Source organism: Tursiops truncatus, chromosome 6, assembly GCF_011762595.2.
Source record: "Tursiops truncatus isolate mTurTru1 chromosome 6, mTurTru1.mat.Y, whole genome shotgun sequence".
NCBI classification, from domain to species: domain Eukaryota; kingdom Metazoa; phylum Chordata; class Mammalia; order Artiodactyla; family Delphinidae; genus Tursiops; species Tursiops truncatus.
The window spans coordinates 67,988,341-68,008,929 of record NC_047039.1 but is presented as its reverse complement, the minus strand read 5'-3'; the positions used below and the strand labels follow the sequence as shown (position 1 = coordinate 68,008,929).

Here is a 20,589-nt window from a genome sequence, read left to right as displayed (position 1 = left end):
ATGCTTTAATATACAATATTTGTTTTTCTCTTTCTGACTTACTTCACTCTGTATGACAGTCTCTAGATGCATCCACCTCTCTACAAATGACCCACTTTCGTTCCTTTTTATGGCTGAGTAATATTCCATTGTATATATGTACCACAACTTCTTTATCTATTTGTTGATGGCTTTTAGGTTGCTTCCATGACCTGGCTATTGTAAATAGTGCTGTGATGAACATTGGGGTGCATGTGTCTTTTTGAATTATGGTTTTCTCTGGGTGTATGTCCAGTAGCGGGATTGCTGGGTCATATGGTAATTCTATTTTTAGTTTTTTAAGAAATCTCCATACTGTTCTCCATAGTGGCTGTATCAATTTACATTCCCACCAGCAGTGCAAGAGTGTTCCCTTTTCTCCACACCGTCTCCAGCATTTGTTGTTTGTAGATTTTCTGATGATACCCATTCTAAATGGTGTGAGGTGATACCTCATTGTAGTTTTGATTTGCATTTCTCTAATAGTGATGTTGAACAGTTTTTCATGTGCTTCTTGGCCATCTGTGTGTCTTCTTTGGAGAAATGTCTATTTACGTCTTCTGCCCATTTTTTGATTGGGTTGTTTGTTTTTTTAATATTGAGCTGCATGAGCTGTTTATATATTTTGGAGATTAATCCTTTGGTGATTCGTTTGCAAATATTTTCTCCCATTTTAAGGGTTGTCTTTTCATCTTGTTTGTAGTTTCCTTTGCTTTGCAAAAGCTTTTAAGTTTGATTAGGTCCCATTTGTTTATTTTTGTTTTTATTTCCATTACTCTAGGAGGTGGATCAAAAAAGATATTGCTGTGATTTATGTCAAAGAGTGTTCTTCCTGTGTTTTTCTCTACGAGTTTTACAGTGTCTAGTCTTACATTTAGGTCTCTAATCCATTTTGAGTTTATTTTTGTGTATGGTGTTAGGGAGTATTCTAATTTCATTCTTTTACATGTAGCTATCCAATTTTCCCAGCACCACTTATTGAAGAGACTGTCTTTTTTCCATTGTATATCCTTGACTCCTTTGTCATAGATTAGTTGACCATAGGTGCATGGGTTTATCTCTGGGCTTTCTATTCTGTTCCATTGATCTGTATTTCTGTTTTTGTGCCAGTACCATATTGTCTTGATTACTGTAGCTTTGTAGTATAGTATGAAATAAGGGAGTCTGATTCCTCCAGCTCCATTTTTTTCCCTCAAAACTGCTTTGGCTATTCAGGGTCTTTTGTGTCTCCATACAAATTTTAAGATTTTTTGTTCTAGTTCAGTAAAAAATGCCATTGATAATTTGATGGGGATTGCATTGAATCTGTCGATTGCTTTGGGTAGTATAGTCATTTTCACAATATTGATTCTTCCAATCCAAGAACATGGTATATCTCTTCATCAGTTTGTATCATCTTTAATTTTTTTATCAGTGTCTTATAGTTTTCTGCATATAGGTCTTTTGTCTCCCTAGGTAGGTTTACTCCTCAGTATTTTATTCTTTTTGTTGCAATGGTAAATGGGAGTGTTTCCTTAATTTCTCTTTCAGATTTTTCATCATTAGTGTGTAGGAATGCAAGAGATTTCTGCATTAAATTTGTATCCTGCTACTTTACCAAATTCATTGATTAGCTCTAGTAGTTTTCTGGTAGCATCTTTAGGATTCTCTATGTATAGTATCATGTCATCTGCAAACAGTGACAGTTTTACTTCTTCTTTTCCAATTTATATTCCTTTTATTTATTTTTCTTCTCTAATTACTGTGCTATGTTGAATAATAGTTGTGAGAGTGGACATCCTTGTCTTGTTCCTGATCTCAGAGGAGATGCTTTCAGTTTTTCACCATTGAGAATGATGTTTGTCGTGGCTGTGTCGTATATGGCCTTTATTATGTTGAGATAGATTCCCTCTATGCCCACTTTCTGGAGAGTTTTTATCATAAATGGGTATTGAATTTTGTCAAATGCTTTTTCAGCATCTATTGAGATGATCATATGGTTTTTATTCTTCAGTTTGTTAACATGGTGTATCACATTGATTGATTTGCATATATTGAAGAATCCTTGCATCCCTGGGATAAATCTCAGTTGATCATGGTGCATGATCCTTTTAATGTGTTATTGGATTCTCTTTGCTAGTATTTTGTTGAGGATTTTTGCATCTATATTCATCGGTGATATTGGTCTGTCATTTTGTTTTCTTGTAGTATATTTGTCTGTTTTTGGTATCAGGGTGATGGTGGCCTCATAGAATGAGTTTGGGAGTGTTCCTTCCTCTGCAATTTCTTGAAAGAGTTTGAGAAGAATTGGTGTTATCTATTCTCTAAATGTTTGATAGAATTCACCTGTGAAGCCATCTGGTCCTGGACTTTTGTTTGTTGGAATTTTTTTTTTTTTTTTGGAAGATTTTTAATCACAGTTTCAATTTCATTACTTGTGATTGGTCTGTTCATATTTTCTATTTCTTCCTGGTTCAGTCTTGGAAGGTTATGCTTTTCTAAGAATTAGTCCATTTCTTTGAGGTTGTCCATTTTATTGGCATAGAGTTGCTTATAGTAGTCTCTTAGGATGCTTTGTATTTCTGTGATGTCTGTTGTAACTTCTCCTTTTTCATTTCTAATTTTTTTGACTTGAGCCCTCTCCCTCTTTTTCTTGATGAGTCTGGCTAATGGTTTATCAAGTTTGTTTATCTTCTCAAAGAACCACGTTCTAGTTTTATTGATCCTTGCTATTGTTTTCTTTTTTTCTATTTCGTTTATTTCTGCTCTGATCTTTATGATTTCTTTCCTTCTACAAACTTTGGGTTTTGTTTGTTCATCTCTCTCTAGTTCCTTTAGGTGTAAGGTTAGGTTGTTTATTTGAGATTTTTCTTGTTTCTTGAGGTAGGCTTGTATTGCTATAAATTTCCCTCTTAGAACTGCTGCATCCCATAAGTTTTGGATCATCGTGTTTTCATTGTAGTTTGTCTCTAGGTATTTTTTGATTTCCTCTTTGATTTCTTCAGTGATCTCTTGGTTATATAGTAACATACTGTTTATCCTCCATGTGTTTGTGTTTTTTACATTTTTTCCCCCTGTAATTGATTTCTAATTTCATAGTGTTGTGGTCAGAAAAGGTGCTTGATATGATTTCAATTTTCTTAAATTTACTGAGGCTTGATTTGTGACCCAAGGTGTGATCTGTCCTGGAGAATGTTCCATGTGCACTTGAGAAGAAAGTGTAAGCTGCTGTTTTTGGATGGAATATCCTATAAATATCAATTAAATCTATCTGATCTGTTGTGTCACTTAAAGTTTCTATCTCCTTATTAATTTTCTGTTTGGATGATCCATCCATTGGTGTAAGTGAGGTGTTAATGTCCCCACTATTATTGTGTTACTGTCCATTTCCTCTTTTATAGCTGTTAGCAGTTGCCTTATGTATTGAGGTGCTCCTATGTTGGGTGCATATATATTTATAATTGTTATATCTTCTTCTTGGATTGATTCCTTGATCATTATGTAGTGTCCTTCCTTGTCTCTTGTAACATTCTTTATTTTAAAGTCTATTTTATCTGATATGAGTATTACTACTCCAGCTTTCTTTTGATTTCCATTTGCATGGATTTCTTTTTCCGTCTCCTCACTTTCAGTGGTATGTGTCCCTAGGTCTGAAGTGGGTCTCTTGTAGACAGCATATATATGGGTCTTGTTTTTGTATCCATTCAGCGAGCCTGTGTCTTTTGGTTGGAACGTGTAATCCATTCACGTTTAAGGTAATTATCGATATGTATGTTCCTATTAGCATTTTCTTAATTGTTTTGGGTTTGTTTTTGTAGGTTCTTTTCTTCTCTTGTGTTTCCCACTTAGAGAAGTTCCTTTAGCATTTGTTGTAGAGCTGGTTTGGTGTTGCTGAATTCTCTTAGCTTTTGCTTGTCTGTAAAGCTTTTGATTTCTCCGTCAAATCTGAATGAGATCCTCGCCAGGTTGAGTAATCTTGGTTGTAGTTTCTTCCCTTTCATCACTTTAAATATATCATGCCACTCCGTTCTGGCTTGTAGAGTTTGTGCTGAGAAATCAGCTGTTAACCTTATGGGAGTTCCCTTGTATGTTATTTGTTGTTTCTCCCTTGTTGCTTTCAATAATTTTTCTTTTTCTTTAATTTTTGTGAATTTGATTACTGTGTGTCTCATTGTGTTTCTCCTTGGGTTTATCCTGCGTGGGGTTCTCTGCACTTCCTGGACTTGGGTGGCTATTTCCTTTCTCGTGTTATGGAAGTTTTCAAGTATAATCTCTTCAAATATTTTCCCACGTCCTTTCTCTCTGTCTTCCTGTGTTGGGACCCGTATTATGTGAATGTTGTTGCGTTTAATGTTGTCCCAGAGGTCTCTTAGGCTGTCTTCATTTCTTTTCATTCTTTTTTCTTTATTCTGTTCCATGGCAGTGAATTCCACCATTCTGTCTTCCAGGTCACTTATGCGTTCTTCTGCCTCAGTTATTCTGCTACTGATTCCTTCCAGTGTATTTTCCATTTCAGTTATTGTATTGTTCATCTCTGTTTGTTTGTTCTTTAATTCTTCTAGTTGTTTGTTCTTTAATTCTTCTAGGTCTTTGTTAAACATTTCTTGCATGTTCTATATCTTTGCCTCCATTCTTTTTCTGAGGTCCTGGATCATCTTCACTATCATTATTCTGAATTCTTTTTCTAGAAGGTTGCATATCTCCACTTCATTTAGTTGTTTTCTGGGGTTTTATCTTGTTCCTTCATCTGTTACACAGTCCTCTGCCTTTTCATTTTGTCCCTGTTACTGTGAATGTGGTTTTCGTTCCACAGGCTGCAGAATTGTAGTTCTTCTTGCTTCTGCTGTCTGCCCTCTGGTGGATGACGCTATCTAAGAGGCTTGTGCAAGTTTCCTGATGTGAGGGACTGGTGGTGGGTAGAGCTGGGTGTTGCTCTGGTGGGCACAGCTCAGTAAAACTTTAATCTGCTTGTCTGCTGATGGGTGGAGCTGGGTTCCCTCCCTGTTCATTGTTTGGCCGGAGGCAGCCCAACACTAAACCCTACCCGGACTTTGCTGGGGCTAATGGCAGACTCTGGGAGGGCTCACGCCAAGGAGTACTTCCCAGAACTTTTGCTGCCAGTGTCCTTGTCCCCACGGTGAGCCACAGCCACCCCCTGCCTCTGCAGGAGACCCTCCAACCCTAGCAGGTAGGTCTGGTTCAATCTCCTATGGGGTCACTGCTCCTTCCCCTGGGTCCTGATGCGCACACTACTTTGTGTGTGCCCGCCAAGAGTGGAGTCTCTGTTTCTCCCAGTCCTGTCAAAGTCCTGCAGTCAAATCCCGCTAGGCTTCAAAGTCTGATTCTCTAGGAATTCCTCCTCCCGTTGCCAGCCCTTCAGCTTGGGAAGCCTGACGTGGGACTCAGAACCTTCACTCCAGTGGGTGGACTTCTGTGGTATAAGTGTACTCCAGTTTTTGAGTCAACCACCCAGCAGTTATAGGATTTGATTTTCTTGAGATTGAGCCCTTCCTGCCGTATCATTGTGGCCTCTCGTTTGTTTTTGGATGTGGGGTGTCTTTTTTGGTGAGTGCCATTGTCTTCCTGTCATTGATTGTTTAGCAGTTAGTTGTGATTCCGTTGCTCTCGCAGGAGGGAGTGAGCACACGTCCTTCTATTCTGCCATCTTGAACCAATCTCCCTGGTTAACAGTTTTTTTTGTTTTGTTTTGTTTTGTTTTGTTTTTGTGGTACGCAGGCCTCCCACTGTTGTGGCCTCTCCTGTTGTGGCGCACAGGCTCTGGACTCGCAGGCTCAGCGGCCATGGCTCACGGGCCCATCTGCTCCGCGGCATGTGGGATCTTCCCGGACCGGGGCACAAACCTGTGTCCCCTGCATCAGCAGGGGGACTCTCAACAACTGCGCCACCAGGGAAGCCCCTGGTTAACAGTTTTTGATACCAATTTTTTTTTGCCTTTTCAATAAGGTCCTTGTAAATATTTTACAAGGATAAGAAAGAAAAAGTAACATTCAGTCTTTATAATTAATAAGTCAATGAAATACAATCTTTTTTTAAGTGCTGATACATTTTTTCTTTGTATTTTTTATTATAGTAGATTTACAATATTAGTTTCAGGTGTACAACATAGTGATTCAATATTTTTATAGATTATACTCCATTTAAAGTTATATAAAAGAATAGCTAGATTTCCCTGTGCTGTACAATATATCCTTGTTGCTTATTTATTTCATACATAGTAGTTTGTATGTCTTAATCCCATACGCTTATGTTGCCCCCCCATCTACTCTCTCCTCACTGGTAACTAGTAGTTTGTTCTCTGTGTCTGTGAGTCTGTTTCTGTTTTGTTATATTCATTTGTTTGTTTTATTTTTTAGGTTACACTTATAAGTGATAATATAGAGTATTTGTCTTTCTCTGTCTGACTTATTTCACTAAGTAGAATACCCTTTAGGACCATCCACGTTGCAAATGGCAGAATTTCATTCTTTTTTATGGCTGAGTAATATTCCATAAGTATAATCTATTTAAAATTTAGGCTTTTTAAAGATATTGAATCCAGTTTTCTCTCTATCTAAAGCATTTCACCAGCACACAACTCAAATAATACTCTGCTTCACATATATGTATGTTGAAATATATGATTAATTTACTCAGTAAGTTTATATTAATATCATGTAGCTTGAGAATTTGTGAAAACGTACTATATTTCCTGGTCTGAGGTTTTTCTGTTTATTTTTGAAATGGTTTCAGTGCTTAGAGTGTTCTGTAATGTCCCTTTTATAATATAAATTGATTAAAAATAAACTATGAAATATGAAAGCAGTTCTCTGCAAATTTGTATTTTTTTTCAATATTTGAAATGCAAATAATTAAGTTGTGTCTTAAGGAGTTTTTTTTTTAGTTTAGTTTTGTTCAAAGTTAAATTCTGCTTTTTGACACTTAAGTTTATAATCGTAAGTAGCTTATTTACATTGCCTTTTCATTACTCTTTTTAAAAGTCCTTTTTTTTTTTTTCTCCTAACCCCAAGGTTTCGGCCTCATCAGGATGCAGACCCTGAAAAGCCACGTGTTGCTGCTTTAATTGACAGGCTCATTGCTTTTAAAAATAATGATAACGGAGCTTGGGTCAGAGGAGGAGACATTGTCGTTCAGAATTCAGCGTGGGTATTGTCTATGAAATTATTATCTGATGACACTGATGTATTTATTTTTTAAGGCTTTTTAAAAAACCCAGTAGACTGAAAGTACAGTGGGGTTTCTGGAATCATAGTATCATTACTAATAGAAAAGCTCTGAGGAAATATGCCAGCATTAACTGACTGCAAATGTTTGGAATCGTCTCATTCTGCTGCTTTTATTGGAACTGAACTTGTCTGGTGACATGAGAGCTTTTTGATGAGATTAAACAGAAACTGGGACTTTAACTTTATGTAACAAACATGGTCTATGTCAGAGCGCTAAATAAAGATTTTGAAACTACCTGCATTTTTTTCCTTCCTTTTGGAAACTCAGTTTCCTGATGCTCTTCCACTGCCATTCAAAACAAAAGTTTTGAATTCTCCCTTAATAAGTCTGTTGACTTATGTTAACATGACTTGAGGCAGTAAGCATCTCACTTCTTTTCCATTTGTATAATTTTAGGAGAAGTCTGATGTATGTTGAGGTAAGATTTGGTGTTCAGGAGTCTAGAAAAATGTTTTTTTCTGGCTGGTACTGACATTAGCTGCTTGGCATTTTACCATCATCTCTGACTTTTATCATGCAAAAAAAAAGGATATTGTATAAAATCGGTAGAAATAGCTTGGGTATTAATGTTGAAAAGTTTTGAAGAGAATACCATGATCTAACTGTTAAAAATTAGTCGTTCCTTGGTATCCGTGGGGGATTGGTTCCGGGACTCCCCATGGGTACCAAAATCCTGATGCTCAAGTTCCTTATGTAAAATGGCATAGTATTTGCATACTATATACATATAACCTACATATAACATATACATATACATATACATATGTATGTATAACCTACACACATCCTCCTGTATACTTTAAATCATCTCTATTACTTATTATATCCAAGACAATGTAAATGCTATCTAAATAGTTGTAAATGCAATGTAAACGCTATGTAAATAGTTGCCAGCACTGGACAAATGTAAGTTTTGCTTTTTGGAATTTTCCAGAATTTTTTGTTTAATATTTCTGATCCACAGTTGGTTGAATCTGTGGGTGCAGAACCCAAAGATATGGGGGCCAAGTATAATGATAAAAATTATAATTACAGCTAACACCTGCTGCTTACTCTGTGCCAGACACTGTTCTAAATGGTTGACACTAATTAGCATTTTAATGCTTTCAAGTATCCTATGAGGAAGCTTATATTATTATTTCAACCTTTAGGTGAGAAAACTGAGGGGCAAACAGGTTGAATAACTTGCCCAAGGTCACACAGCTAGTAATAGGCAAAGCTGAGATTGGAACCAGGTGCCTTCACTGTGGAGCCTATGCTTTTCATTATTGGAAAGTGAAATTTTTGTGTAGTCTTGGACAGTAAACATTACTGGAACCTCCTGGATTTTATGACAATTAAATATTTTGAGCAAATTACCTCTTCTTATATGATGTGATAAATTAAAATGTTCCCTCATTCTCTTTTTTCTTATAGATTTGCAGATAATGGAATAGGACTGACCTTTGCCAGGTTTGTAATTACTTTTAAAAATACTTACCTGATTATTTTAAAGCTGTAAGGTAGAATAACCTTGATATATATTTTTTGATAACACAGGAATGTTATATCATTTATTAACATTAAAAAACTTAGCACTCACTTCCTGATGCCACTTGAGGGCCAAAAATACATTTTTATTGATTAATTGAATTTATACCAGAGTAGGAGATGAATCTAGCTGGAATTACACAGAAGGGTAGGCCCACCATATTTTTTGCTTAAAAGAAAACACTTGATCTTTAGATTAAAGATCTTAAAAAGTAGGGGAATATAGAGGAAGGGAGTAAAAGTTGGGAGCAGATTAAATATTTTCTTTCTTAGAAGTTGGTCTAATTTCACAGTGGTCTTTAAGAACGAAACTTTTTATGTTATATATTTTTCTCCAGATAACAGTTATTCTCATTGCCGTCTTAAACATGCTTGTCCTCTAATTATTGTCCAGGGCAAGTTTATTCTCCTCATTTGCAGTATTATTGCTTGGGACTGAAATAATTAGTTATTCCTGTAAATTAAATCTCATTTGTTTAAATCTAATTTGCCAAGCACATATTAATTTATAAGAGGTATGTTCAATTTTGAGGCACCTTTTGGTGACTCACTAATACGTATCAGAAAAAGCTACTGGCTACTTTGAAAATTTTTAGGTTTTTAAAGTTATAGCTTGCCTTCATTTGAAGGACAATTTAAATTTCCTAGAGATGTGTGGTTAATGATTATCCTCATTTTAACAGTGACGGAAGCTTCCCAAGTGATGAAGGTTCCAGCCAAGAGGTATCTGAATCTCTCTTTATTGGGGAGAGCAGGAATTACGGATTTCAGGGTGGTCAGAACAAGTATGTAGGCACTGGAGGAATAGACCAGAAGCCTCGGACGTTACCCAGGAACAGGTAAGCATTGCTTTATCAGAGGAGTGTTAAATTTAAACAATAAATGAAAACCTAACCCTCTTACAAAAGTTTCTGTAATAATCCTGTATCGATTGGTTCCCACTGTGACACTTTTCCGACCTTATTATTATTAAAACTATTATTCTTGTTGTTATTATTGCTATTACTATTGTGTGTATTCTCTGGAATTCTGGAGCGTTAACTATTAAACACTTTATAGATTTCATTATCAATTTCATAATGAAGGAACCTATCTTGTTTATCCTTCCTGTATAAGGCCTTATATAAGCTGGTAATCTTTTTTTTTTCTTTCTTGAGAGAACTGCCAAACCATAAACACTATGGACATTGAGTCCGTTTTCCCTCAATATGTGATGTTAGTTTTCAGAAATAGCCACTGGAAAAAGGAAATTACCTATTGAAAAGAGTCCTAGAAAATGAGATGATAGATGCCAAAGCTGACTCAAAACCTAACCACAGGTGTATAATTAACAATGTTTCAGATGTTGAAAGGGTTTGGGGGTAGACTTTTGGCATGTTTTCTTCCAAAATAATCACAGTCATTAAAATAGTACTTAGTACTAGAAAGATTCTTCAGAACTTTTAGGGAACTATTACCTAATTAATCTGTACCTCAGTTCTGAGACACAGTTTGGAGGTGTCATTTTACTCGCAGGAAAACCAGGTAGAGAAAAACTAGTGTTCTAAAGGCCTTACATTGGAGCTAATGTCAGAATTTATCAAACATCAATTCCCTTAAAGCTATACCCTGTGTCTGGATATTGGGCTAGGACAGGTCAGGGGGATGGGGCAAACATAGTTGGCTTTGGGGGACAGGTAATGAGTGTTGGCGAAAGGGCTTAACTAGCTTCTGGCAAAGGGCAGCCTATGCTTGGCTCCTCTCGCCTGTGTTTGTTGTTGGGAAATATTGAACGTCTTTACTATATGCTATGCTATGTGTAGAACTCCTGTTAGACCGTGGAAGCCACTAGGAAAGGAACTTCATGGATTTTTAATGGCAAACATTTATTAAATGCTTATGATGTATCAGGCCCTGTTCTAAACTACTTTATTATTCAGTTAATCCTTGCAAAGCCCAGTGAGGTAGGTGCTGTCATCATCCTGCTTTATAAGTGAGTAACTTACTAAAAATAGCTAAGGTGGGACTCGAACCCTGTTAGTTTGGCTTCAGTGCTCTGCTCTTTACAATTAGGCTAAAGCTGCCTCTTCTAATATGTAAATTAAAGAAAAAAGGCTGTATTAGTTGGGTATGGGCTGCAGTAAAAATGGTGGCCAATTCAATTCCATTATTTTTATTTTACACTGGCCTTTAGTTTTATTTCAAAATGCTATTGCTTCTTTGCCAAGGAGGAATTTTCGAAATGAAGATTCCTAGTTGGTCAATGGATCCAGTTTTTATTTTACTGTATCTTTACAACCTTTTCTATGGCAGAGGACCGTTTTGTGATGTATCCTTGGAAAAACATCAGGAGGCATAGATTTTTTTTTTTTTTACATCTTTATTGGAGTATTATTGCTTTACAATGGTGTGTTAGTTTCTGCTTTATAACAAAGTGAATCAGTTATACATATACATATGTTCCCATATCTCTTCCCTCTTGCATCTCCCTCCCTCCCACCCTCCCTATCCCACCCCTCTAGGTGGTCACAGAGCGCCGAGCTGATCTCCCTGTGCTATGCGGCTGCTTCCCACTAGCTATCTATTTTACGTTTGGTAGTGTATGTATGTCTAGAGGCATAGATTTTTAAGTAGGCTATTTGATTTGCTTGCTAGCATCTATGTTTTTATTGTAAAACACCACCAAGCTGTAAACTAATTAGTTGCTATAGAAGTCCTCTGCAATGCCATTGAGAGTGTAATAGGGGAAAAACCTAAGGGATCCAGAATATTATGGGTTTTGTACATTAATTACGGTTAATAATATATGATTAGTAGGTTAAGGAGTTTGTGTTGGAACAGAAAGGAGTAAAATGAATAAAACGAATTTCTCAATCTAGCCATCCCCTTTGACATAGTAAGCCTTGCAGACTTACACTTTTGTACTTTTAAGCATATCATTTCTCCTTACTATCATTTAGTGGCTTGAAAGGAGGTTCTCTCTGTTTAAGCACAGATTTGTCTTTTGTTCTCATGCTAGAAATTTTGGAACTAAAGCTAAAGTGTATGAGTTATCAAAGAAAAGATCTTAACTGAGTTGATTCAAGGAAGCCAAGTCACCTTTTCAGACAAGCCTCCATTCTATCCAAAATAGCATCTCTCTTCTACCCAGTCTATTGTATTACTATGTCTTTACTTTCTTCAAGCACTTATTATCTGAAATTGTCCATTGTTTTTCTGTTTGCCTTTCTCACTTCAGTGTAGGTTTCATTTGATTGGAGATCTTGCTTGGTTACCACTGTATCCTAGGATTGTGCTTGGTGTATATGGGATATTCAACAGTATTTATAAAACAAGTACGCAAGTGAAGTGCTGTTAAAGGGACGGGCCCATATGCATTAAACAAAATCTTGTATCTCAACAGGACATTCCCAATTAGAGGCTTTCAGATCTATGATGGGCCCATTCATGTCACCAGGTGCACTTTCAAACAATATGTGCCAACTCCAGATAGGCATACCAGTGCTATTGGCTTCCTCATGAAGAATTCTTGGCAGATAACCCCCAGGAATAACATCTCCCTTGTGAAGTTTGGTCCACATGTAAGTATGTTCTCATGGTTCCTACACAGTGAGTATGGTGGGTAGAGGAGGGATGGCACATTTCCAAGGACGAAAACACAAACGAAGGGTTCGCACTGAGTTTTTACGATTGGGAGGAGAAATCTATGCAAGAGCAACTCCTAATTCCAGGTACTCTGTCCTGCTGAGTTCAAGGTGAGAACAGAAGTCCCATGTGACCTGGGGTATTTCTGATATCCTGGTGATATCTTCAAAGGGAAAATGACTTAAAGTGATGACACGGGGATGGGAATTGTAGAATTTCATAGGAACAAGAGGACATATAATTTGTTGAAATTCAGTATAATAATCCATGAAGAGATTTGGGTTTTACCTGGTATTTTACTTTTCTGGGGTCTATTCTTCTGGGGAACTAGAGGATAAAAGATTGGGAAAGAAGAGGAATAGTGGGGTGATATGAAACAAATGAGGTTATTTCTTATATGAACTGTTGGAAGGGTTTTATGAAGATTGCAAAGAAGACTTAGAGATAATTGTTTACAATGCCGTAGGCCACAGCAATAGTTTTCTTAGTAGTTTCGTCAGTACCCTCTTTACCATTAAAACACAGGACAATCTGATTATATACTCCCGGCCTCGCCCCATCTTTCCACTTCTAAGATGACAGTGGTGTAGAGATTGAGCCTCAGACCGTATTGCTTTCTGCTCCCACAGACACAGCCACAATTGGAAAGTGGCTCGTAGTTCTCTCATTCACGTCCACAGGCAAACTCTGTGGTTGCCCAGTTTAAAGAGAACTTAAGATAGCTTACCAAAGTCTATATGTGGTTTTCATGAATAGCTGAGGCATGGAACAGAGGCACACGTGCAAAGCTGGGTTGTCAGCTTGGTTGACTGGTTCTCTTCTAGGCCACATAACTCCAGGGGAAGAGGAAGAGCTACACTGTGGATAGGGTCCCACTTAAATAAATAGGGTGGTTCTTGGATTACCTCTCCAGTGTAGAGGTTAGATGTTCGCTTACTGCCCACGTGGCTCTCCCCATGCACAGAGTTTGGTGATCACTGACATGGTCATACTGAAAAAAAAAAGTTTTTAGATGTTTCGTTTGTTGCAGAGTTCTAGAGTTCTAACAGCCTAAGAGAATCCATGCTGTTTAAGTTTAGTGTTTCATCAGCCTAGAATTCTCTAACGTGGCAATGCTCTGAAACCATTCATAAAGGGAATGGTCTGTCATATTTGTTATTCCTAAAAAGGTGGACAGTATGCCCTAGACTTCTTTTAGATTTCACCATAAGAGGTATAAGGAAAAAGAGAAAAGAGCCTAGAACTAAGAATTTAGAGCCACTTGTCCCACACATCACTGATTTTCCATTGAGCTGCTTATCATTTAGATGTTCAGCTGATTTTAAAACTTCCCAATAAAAGCATTATAGAGGTGTATCTGCATGGCTTGAATAACATTAGTAACTTACCACTAATAAGAAGCAGCTGAAGATAATAAAGCATGTAACCTGCAGCCTGCTTTGCAGCTGTGTACTATGTGTTCGATAAGGGCATTGAATTAACATTACCCGTCATGAAAATTACTGAGCTGGACTTGGTCTGCGTTGAGGAGATAGAAGATAACACACACTTTTCAACAAGTTGTAGTGAGTCATGCAACCATACCAAGGCAACACTTAGATTGTGTTTTAGTTTGGAACTGTACTTACTTTTTGGTGGGAGGAGTCATTAACAAGTTAACTAAAGCATTTGGAGTGAAATAAAATGATTAGCTCAGGAGATAGAACTTATAATAGATTTTTATTTAATTGAGGTATAGTTTGCATACAGGGAAACGCAGAGATCTTAAGTATAAAGTTTATAAGTTTTAACAAATACATATGACTGCATAGTTCCCCTTCCCACAACTATTCTAGTTTCTCTTACCATGGATTAGTTTTATCTGGGGAATAGGTAATAGTTTTTAAGTTAAAAAAAGGGAAAACACCGAAGATGAAATTGAACGCTTGCTGCTTGAACTCTACAAGGCTTTGGGAAATTTTTTTCCCCGTGCATGTCATAATTAATCAAAAATGTTGGTTGACAATTATGCTGTGACTCAGAACTGCTTTAACCTTAAAGTAATTGTAATGGATATGAAGTTGGGTCCTTGCAGGGAATGCTGGCTAACATGGCAGGAGCCCTCATTTTATGATGTCCCTGTTTTTCATTGTTTTCAGGTGTCTCTCAATGTCTTCTTTGGAAAGCCTGGTCCCTGGTTTGAAGATTGTGAGCTAGATGGTGATAAGAACTCCATATTCCATGACATTGATGGCTCTGTGACAGGATACAAGGATGTTTACGTGGGAAGAATTGACAACTACCTGATCCGCCATCCAAGCTGTGTAAATGTTACCAAATGGAATGCAGTGGTGTGCAGTGGGAACTATGCCCAGGTAGGCCAGAACACATCGTGATGCCTGATTCCTTAGCAGCTCCTGACAGCACTGCTTCTGTGAGGAGTACTCTTCAGCTCTTCGGGATGATTGATACTTTCCAAAGCATGGGTTTTTTGGGGGGTTCTTTAGGGGAAAAAAAAGAAAAAAATTCATTAGGAATCACAGACTCACAGAATTTTATTTAAAGTTCCCCCACTCCAAACCAATTTAAAAATGAAAAAGTAAGCCCAAGAGAAGTAAGATAACTTGCTATTGGTTAAATATGGTTGGATTGTAGTTGGGGTGAGAACCCATATTTCCTGAGTTCCTAGGCCAGGTTTTTTTGCTGTGCTACAGCTGTGTCCCCTGAGAGGGTGTTTCACTCTTTGCTTTCAGGGTTATTATCTCTATTTTACCTCTAAATTAGGGACTCTGACTTGTGAGGCAGAATATCAATAGATCACACGGAAAGTGAGATGTTCTCAGAAACAGAGCTAGGAATTGGAATGAGTGGACAAGGAAGGAATCCAAGGAAATTCTGCAAATTATATTATGATATAATGTCTATGAAAATATGAAGGGAATGATATAGATTGGGAAACACTTCTTTGAAAACATTAAGCTAGTGTGCAATTTATTAACTGGATGCCCAGTATAAGAGGATGGAATAATTAGGGAGGTAGTATGTTAAGAGCACAGATGCCAGAACCAGATTGCATGGGTTTGAATTCTGGCTTTGTTACTTCCTTAAATATGAGGTGGGTAAGTTAATTAATTGCTCTGTGCCTCTGCTCAGTGAGGGTAATATTAGATCCTCTCGTACGTGGCTGTTGTGAGGATAGAATGCACGAGTATTGGTAAAGCATTTCACCCGTGGCCTAGCACATAGTGAAGTGCTTGCTGCAATTAGTATTATTTGAAGAGCAGGGCTCTAAGTTGCAAAGATGATTTTAATAGTGGTATTTGATGGATGACAGATTGCAGAATGGAGGTACCAGTTGCCCAGAATTTTGAAGAGAGCAGAATTTTATTTCCATATTTTAGACAATTACATGGTCATATTTAATAATAGATGTTAAGAGAGATAAAAGAATAGAGGGGGGCTTCCCTGGTGGCTCAGTGGTATAGACAAGACAAAGGGCTTAAGAGGGGTAAAGATTAGAGAGCTTTTTCTGGTTTATTTTAATGGCGTATTAGCTTCTTTGTTGTGGGATTTCTCATCCCCATGGGAGCGAGAGGAGTCATACTTGCCTAAGTTCTGGGAAGGACAAGAAAAGGATGGAGAAATAATTATAGTAAAATAAAGAAGAATGTGGTTGAAAATGTGATTTCTTCTTCCATTCGTTTTATTCTTAACCAGAATTGCCCTCTAAAATTAAGTTGACTCATTAATGCCTAAGAAGATATAGAAATTCTAGAATTAGAAGATAAAAAGCTTTTAATTCTTTAGTAGCTACAGTTTTAGTTAAATTGCTAGCCATGTGTATTCAAAGGTACATGTATCTGTCTTAGAGTGGTATGTGCTCACTCATGAAAACTTTATATTTTATTATAAATGTCTCTATATAGTCTTTGGATTTTCTAAGGTATTTGAGAATGTGAACCTGATAACTTCTAACTTAAAAAGCAAAGTAGTAATTCTATTTTTATTTGAAGATGAAGAAAGAAAAAAGTGTCTAATACTGCCCAGGCGGCTCTAGGAATGGTAGGACAGAAATTTTCTCCTGAGAATTTGGGCTGGGAGCCCAGATATGTAGCCATTTGTTATTTCTTGGATGATGTATAATACTGTATTTTTTTAACAAAAGATAGAAGCAACTGGATCTCAAGATAGAATAATCATTCTTTAGCTATTTGTAAATATATTTTAATGGGATGTCTGCTCTTTGCTGACCCAAGGGTAAAGGTGCTCAGGGAGAAAGGTGGTAACATAAGGAGAATGTGCCACCTCAAATCCTTCTTGGATTTGGAAGAAGGCAGGATATATATATGTATGTGTTTGGTGCGGGGGTGTATTCTATTATATTTTAACCTATTATATAATGAAATACAGATCAAATATAAACATTTAAATAAAGAATAAATAAATATAATATATTAAGCATATATATTTAAATGTAGTCTCAAAATATATATTTCCTGGGCTTCCCTGGTGGCGCAGGGGTTGAGAGTCCACCTGCCGATGTAGGGGACACGGGTTCGTGCCCCGGTCCAGGAAGATCCCACGTGCCGCGGAGCAGCTGGGCCCGTGAGCCATGGCCGCTGAGCCTGCATGTCCGGAGCCTGTGCTCTGCAATGGGAGAGGCCACAACAGTGAGAGGCCCACGTACCAATCAATCAATCAAACAATCAATAAATTCCTATCTCTATTTTAATCTTTAAGTGGTGTCAGTAGAGAAGAGTACTATAGTCAAACATGAATGAGAGTTAAGAAGACTTTCTGGCTCAAAAAATTTATAATTGAGGAATCAATATGGATAAAACTGCAGAAATCAGAGAAACAGAAAACATAGAGAAGTAGCGTGGATTAAATGCAACATTCTGCAAATGTTTTAATACTTCTGGGGGATTCTGTTACAGGATACTGATTTGTTTTAGGAAATTGTTCTGAGGTTTGTTCTTTGGAGGATACATTTGGGGAAGATTTTGTTTTGGCACAGTATGGGGCTCAAATGCCACTGGAATAAATTCAGGGCTTTCAAATTTGCCTCAGTTTAATATGTTTTTCCAGTTTTTGCAGAACACTTTATAACTTTTTTTTTTTTAATGGGTGGAAAATGACTTCTTGGGCTGATGTAGGTCATGGAAAATTGAAAGCCAAAGCTCTGAGATATTTTAAATTTCCATCTCTTATTTCAGAGGAAAGTCTTTCAGATTTGACTAGAGGGTATCAGTTTTCACATTAATGTACTAATCTTTTGTATGTGTGTACTTCAGATTGAGGGATTTCTTTGACAGGCTATGTAAACCCACAAAGGTTTTATATTCTAACGAATAAGCTGGCCTGTTGTGGAAGAGATGATGAAGATCTTGGCTACCAGAACACATGGTCTGTTCTTACTATTTCAGCTTAAGCAGGCTTCATTGTAAGTGGAGCTTAGGATGAAGTTGGCTACTACTCAGTCAGTCTGGCACGGATCATAGAATCTCTCTTTTGAAAGTAGAGACGTTTGACTTTGTGCTAGATATGTTTTCTTTAGCTATTTAAATTTTCATTCTCTTCCCTTTAATCCTTAATTATGTTTTGAAGGTCTATGTGCAGACATGGAGCACTCAGAATCTGACTATGACCATCACACGAGATGAGTATCCAGCCTACCCTATGGTGCTCCGGGGAATTAACCAGAAGGCAACCTTTCCACAGTACCAGCCTGTGATCATGCTGGAGAAGGGCTACACCATCCATTGGAATGGGCCAGCACCGAAGACTGCTTTTCTATACCTCATAAACTTCAACAAGTATGCTTCTATTACTGTTATTTCAAATAGTTGGGCAATTAATAATTTAGTGGAGAAAAACAACCTATCTCCTTTGTAGCAAGTAAAGAACTTCAACTTTATGTACTTTGTTCCTCCTATGGGGAGGCTATATATGTTATATTGATGGAATTAAGAGATTGTATAAATTGAATTCTGTCCTATTAAAAGCATGTCTTTTTCTCTATGGTCAAGGAATTGTGGGCAGAAAGCCATTTAACGGTAGGTTTTAATACCGTCTGCTGAATACTTTAATTCTTTGTAGCTGGGATGGGAATAAATTTTATCTGGTGTTCCAACTGAGCACTCGGTTACCTAGAAAGTAAAAAGATTTTTGAGGCCAAGTTTAGACTTGACAGAGGAGAGTAGTATGACTGATTATTCATGTCAGCAATGGGCAAGAAGTGGAAGAACTGTGGCATGGATAATGCCAGGTATTTGCCATCCCTGCCAGAATGTGAAAGCACCTTTCTATCCCTTCTTGATTTCTCAGTTGTCTGCTCTAATAATATTACTTTCAATCAAGGGCTCTATTTTTACATTAATTTATTTAAGGGTTTACTGTGTGCCAGTTGATATAAAGATGACTGAGAGAAGTACTTGCCCTTCAGGAGCTCACAGTATACAGGTAGAACAAAATTTAAGTAAATAAACCAGTACTATTTTTTAAAGGACAAAAGATAAGAGCAGCTATTCTGCCTAAGGGAGTTGGGCCAGGCTGCACTGAGAAGTGATAACAAGCGATCAGTTTTGTTACAAAAGCAGCAGAGTTGGGAAAGGGCTAGTTCTGCTCAGGGACTGATAGATTGAGTGTGATGGGAGCGTAGGTGGGGGAAGTTACAGAAGATGAGACTAGAAACAAGAGCTGGGACTATCTAGACGTGTGATGGTTAACCCATGGGACTCCATGAAACTGCTCAGATATGTACCTGAAAAATTGGTTTGTTCACCTGACGGTTCATAAAGGCTGACTCGTCAGAACTCTCTTAAAATACCCAATTGGAATGAACAGAGATGGACATAGAACGTATAGGAATTCCCCTCCAAGGATGGCTGAACATCATGGTAGATGCTTTTATTCTGAGATGATAGGCCTCTGGCACATGCTCTAAACTGAACCATTACTATTTTCCTGTAACACTGGCTGCTGCTTCTCTATGCCCTTGCTGGACAATTGCACCTTCACTTACTGAGTCAACCAAGCCAAAAAAATCTCAGGACTCATCCTTTCCTCTTTCTTTTCTCTCATTTCTCCATCCTATCAGTGGCCAAGCCCTGTTGATCCTATGTGCTTAATGTTTTCAAATCTCTCCACTTCTTTCCACCGTCACTGCTTGTGACTGCGTTTAGGTCATTAGCCTCTCTTGCCTGGATCCCTGCAGCAGCCTCCTATTCGGTCTCCCCACCTCCCTCCACCTTCAATCCTTGGTCCACATTGTGTCCAGGGTGTGGGTTCTAAAAGCCAATCTGATATTGTCACCCCCATCAGTGAGCTGCCTAGAAGTCAATGAAGGAACAAACGATTGTCAGAGAGGGTGGAGGAGATATATGAAAGAGTGATCCGCAATACAAAAAGTTATATCTGGCAGGTTATGAATCTGAGGTGAGGTATTATAATCAAATGGTATGCAGAGTTCTGCACATACAAGGCATAACTTTTGAATAAATACTAAGAAAGTAAAAAGATTTTAAAGTGAAAAAAAGGATGAGCTCAGAAGTTTCAAAACTCTATATGGGCTTGAAATTCAGTCCAACTTTCCTTGTTTAATTATCTAAAAGTTTGTAAAAGTTACATCATGGGCAGAGGCAAGAGGAGGAGATGGATAATTTTTTTCCAAATTTAATATAATTATAGAGAGGTCATGGATTTTGTCATAGTGGCACTTATGAAAATAACAGTTTAAAAGTTATAAAAGCTGTACTTATGCATTAAACAAAATAAGGAAATACAGAAAAACATTAAAAATTACAATAACGTGTAATTCTTCTAATCAAATTGAGGGATTATAAACATTTATAGGGTTCTCGTGTCTCTCCACCCTCAAGTGTTCTCTGAGCATATAAATATGCCAAAATTTATTTAACTACTCCATTCCCCTATGAACATTTAGATTATTTTTCTCCTGCCCCTCTCCCCCTTTTGGTATTACAAATGATACTGGATAGAGCATCTTTTCTTATACATTTTTGGTCTGTATTTCTAATTTCTTAGTGGGATTACTGGATGAAATCTGTGTGAACAATTTTAAGGCATTGTTACATATTGTTTTAAAATTGTTTTGAATGATTAAGAAGTTCTGGAAATGGATAGTGGTGATGGTTGTACAACCTTGTGAATGTACTTAATGTCACTAAACTGTAAAGTGAAAAAAGGTCTAAA

The 20,589-nt window shown here is 37.3% G+C and overlaps 1 protein-coding gene across 6 annotated transcripts in view; it reads left to right on the top strand.

Annotated features, from left to right (window-relative positions):
* CEMIP2 (cell migration inducing hyaluronidase 2) overlaps positions 1 to 20,589 on the top strand; it is a 78,680-nt gene that overhangs the window by 44,469 nt on the left and 13,622 nt on the right. For all 6 annotated transcript variants that reach the window (XM_073806213.1, XM_073806210.1, XM_019934676.3 and 3 more), the window contains 6 exons: positions 7,026 to 7,157; positions 8,659 to 8,694; positions 9,456 to 9,611; positions 12,155 to 12,332; positions 14,535 to 14,750; positions 17,983 to 18,191. In XM_073806213.1, coding sequence (XP_073662314.1) covers positions 7,026 to 7,157; positions 8,659 to 8,694; positions 9,456 to 9,611; positions 12,155 to 12,332; positions 14,535 to 14,750; positions 17,983 to 18,191 — 927 coding nt within the window. The remainder of the gene's footprint in view (positions 1 to 7,025; positions 7,158 to 8,658; positions 8,695 to 9,455; positions 9,612 to 12,154; positions 12,333 to 14,534; positions 14,751 to 17,982; positions 18,192 to 20,589) is intronic.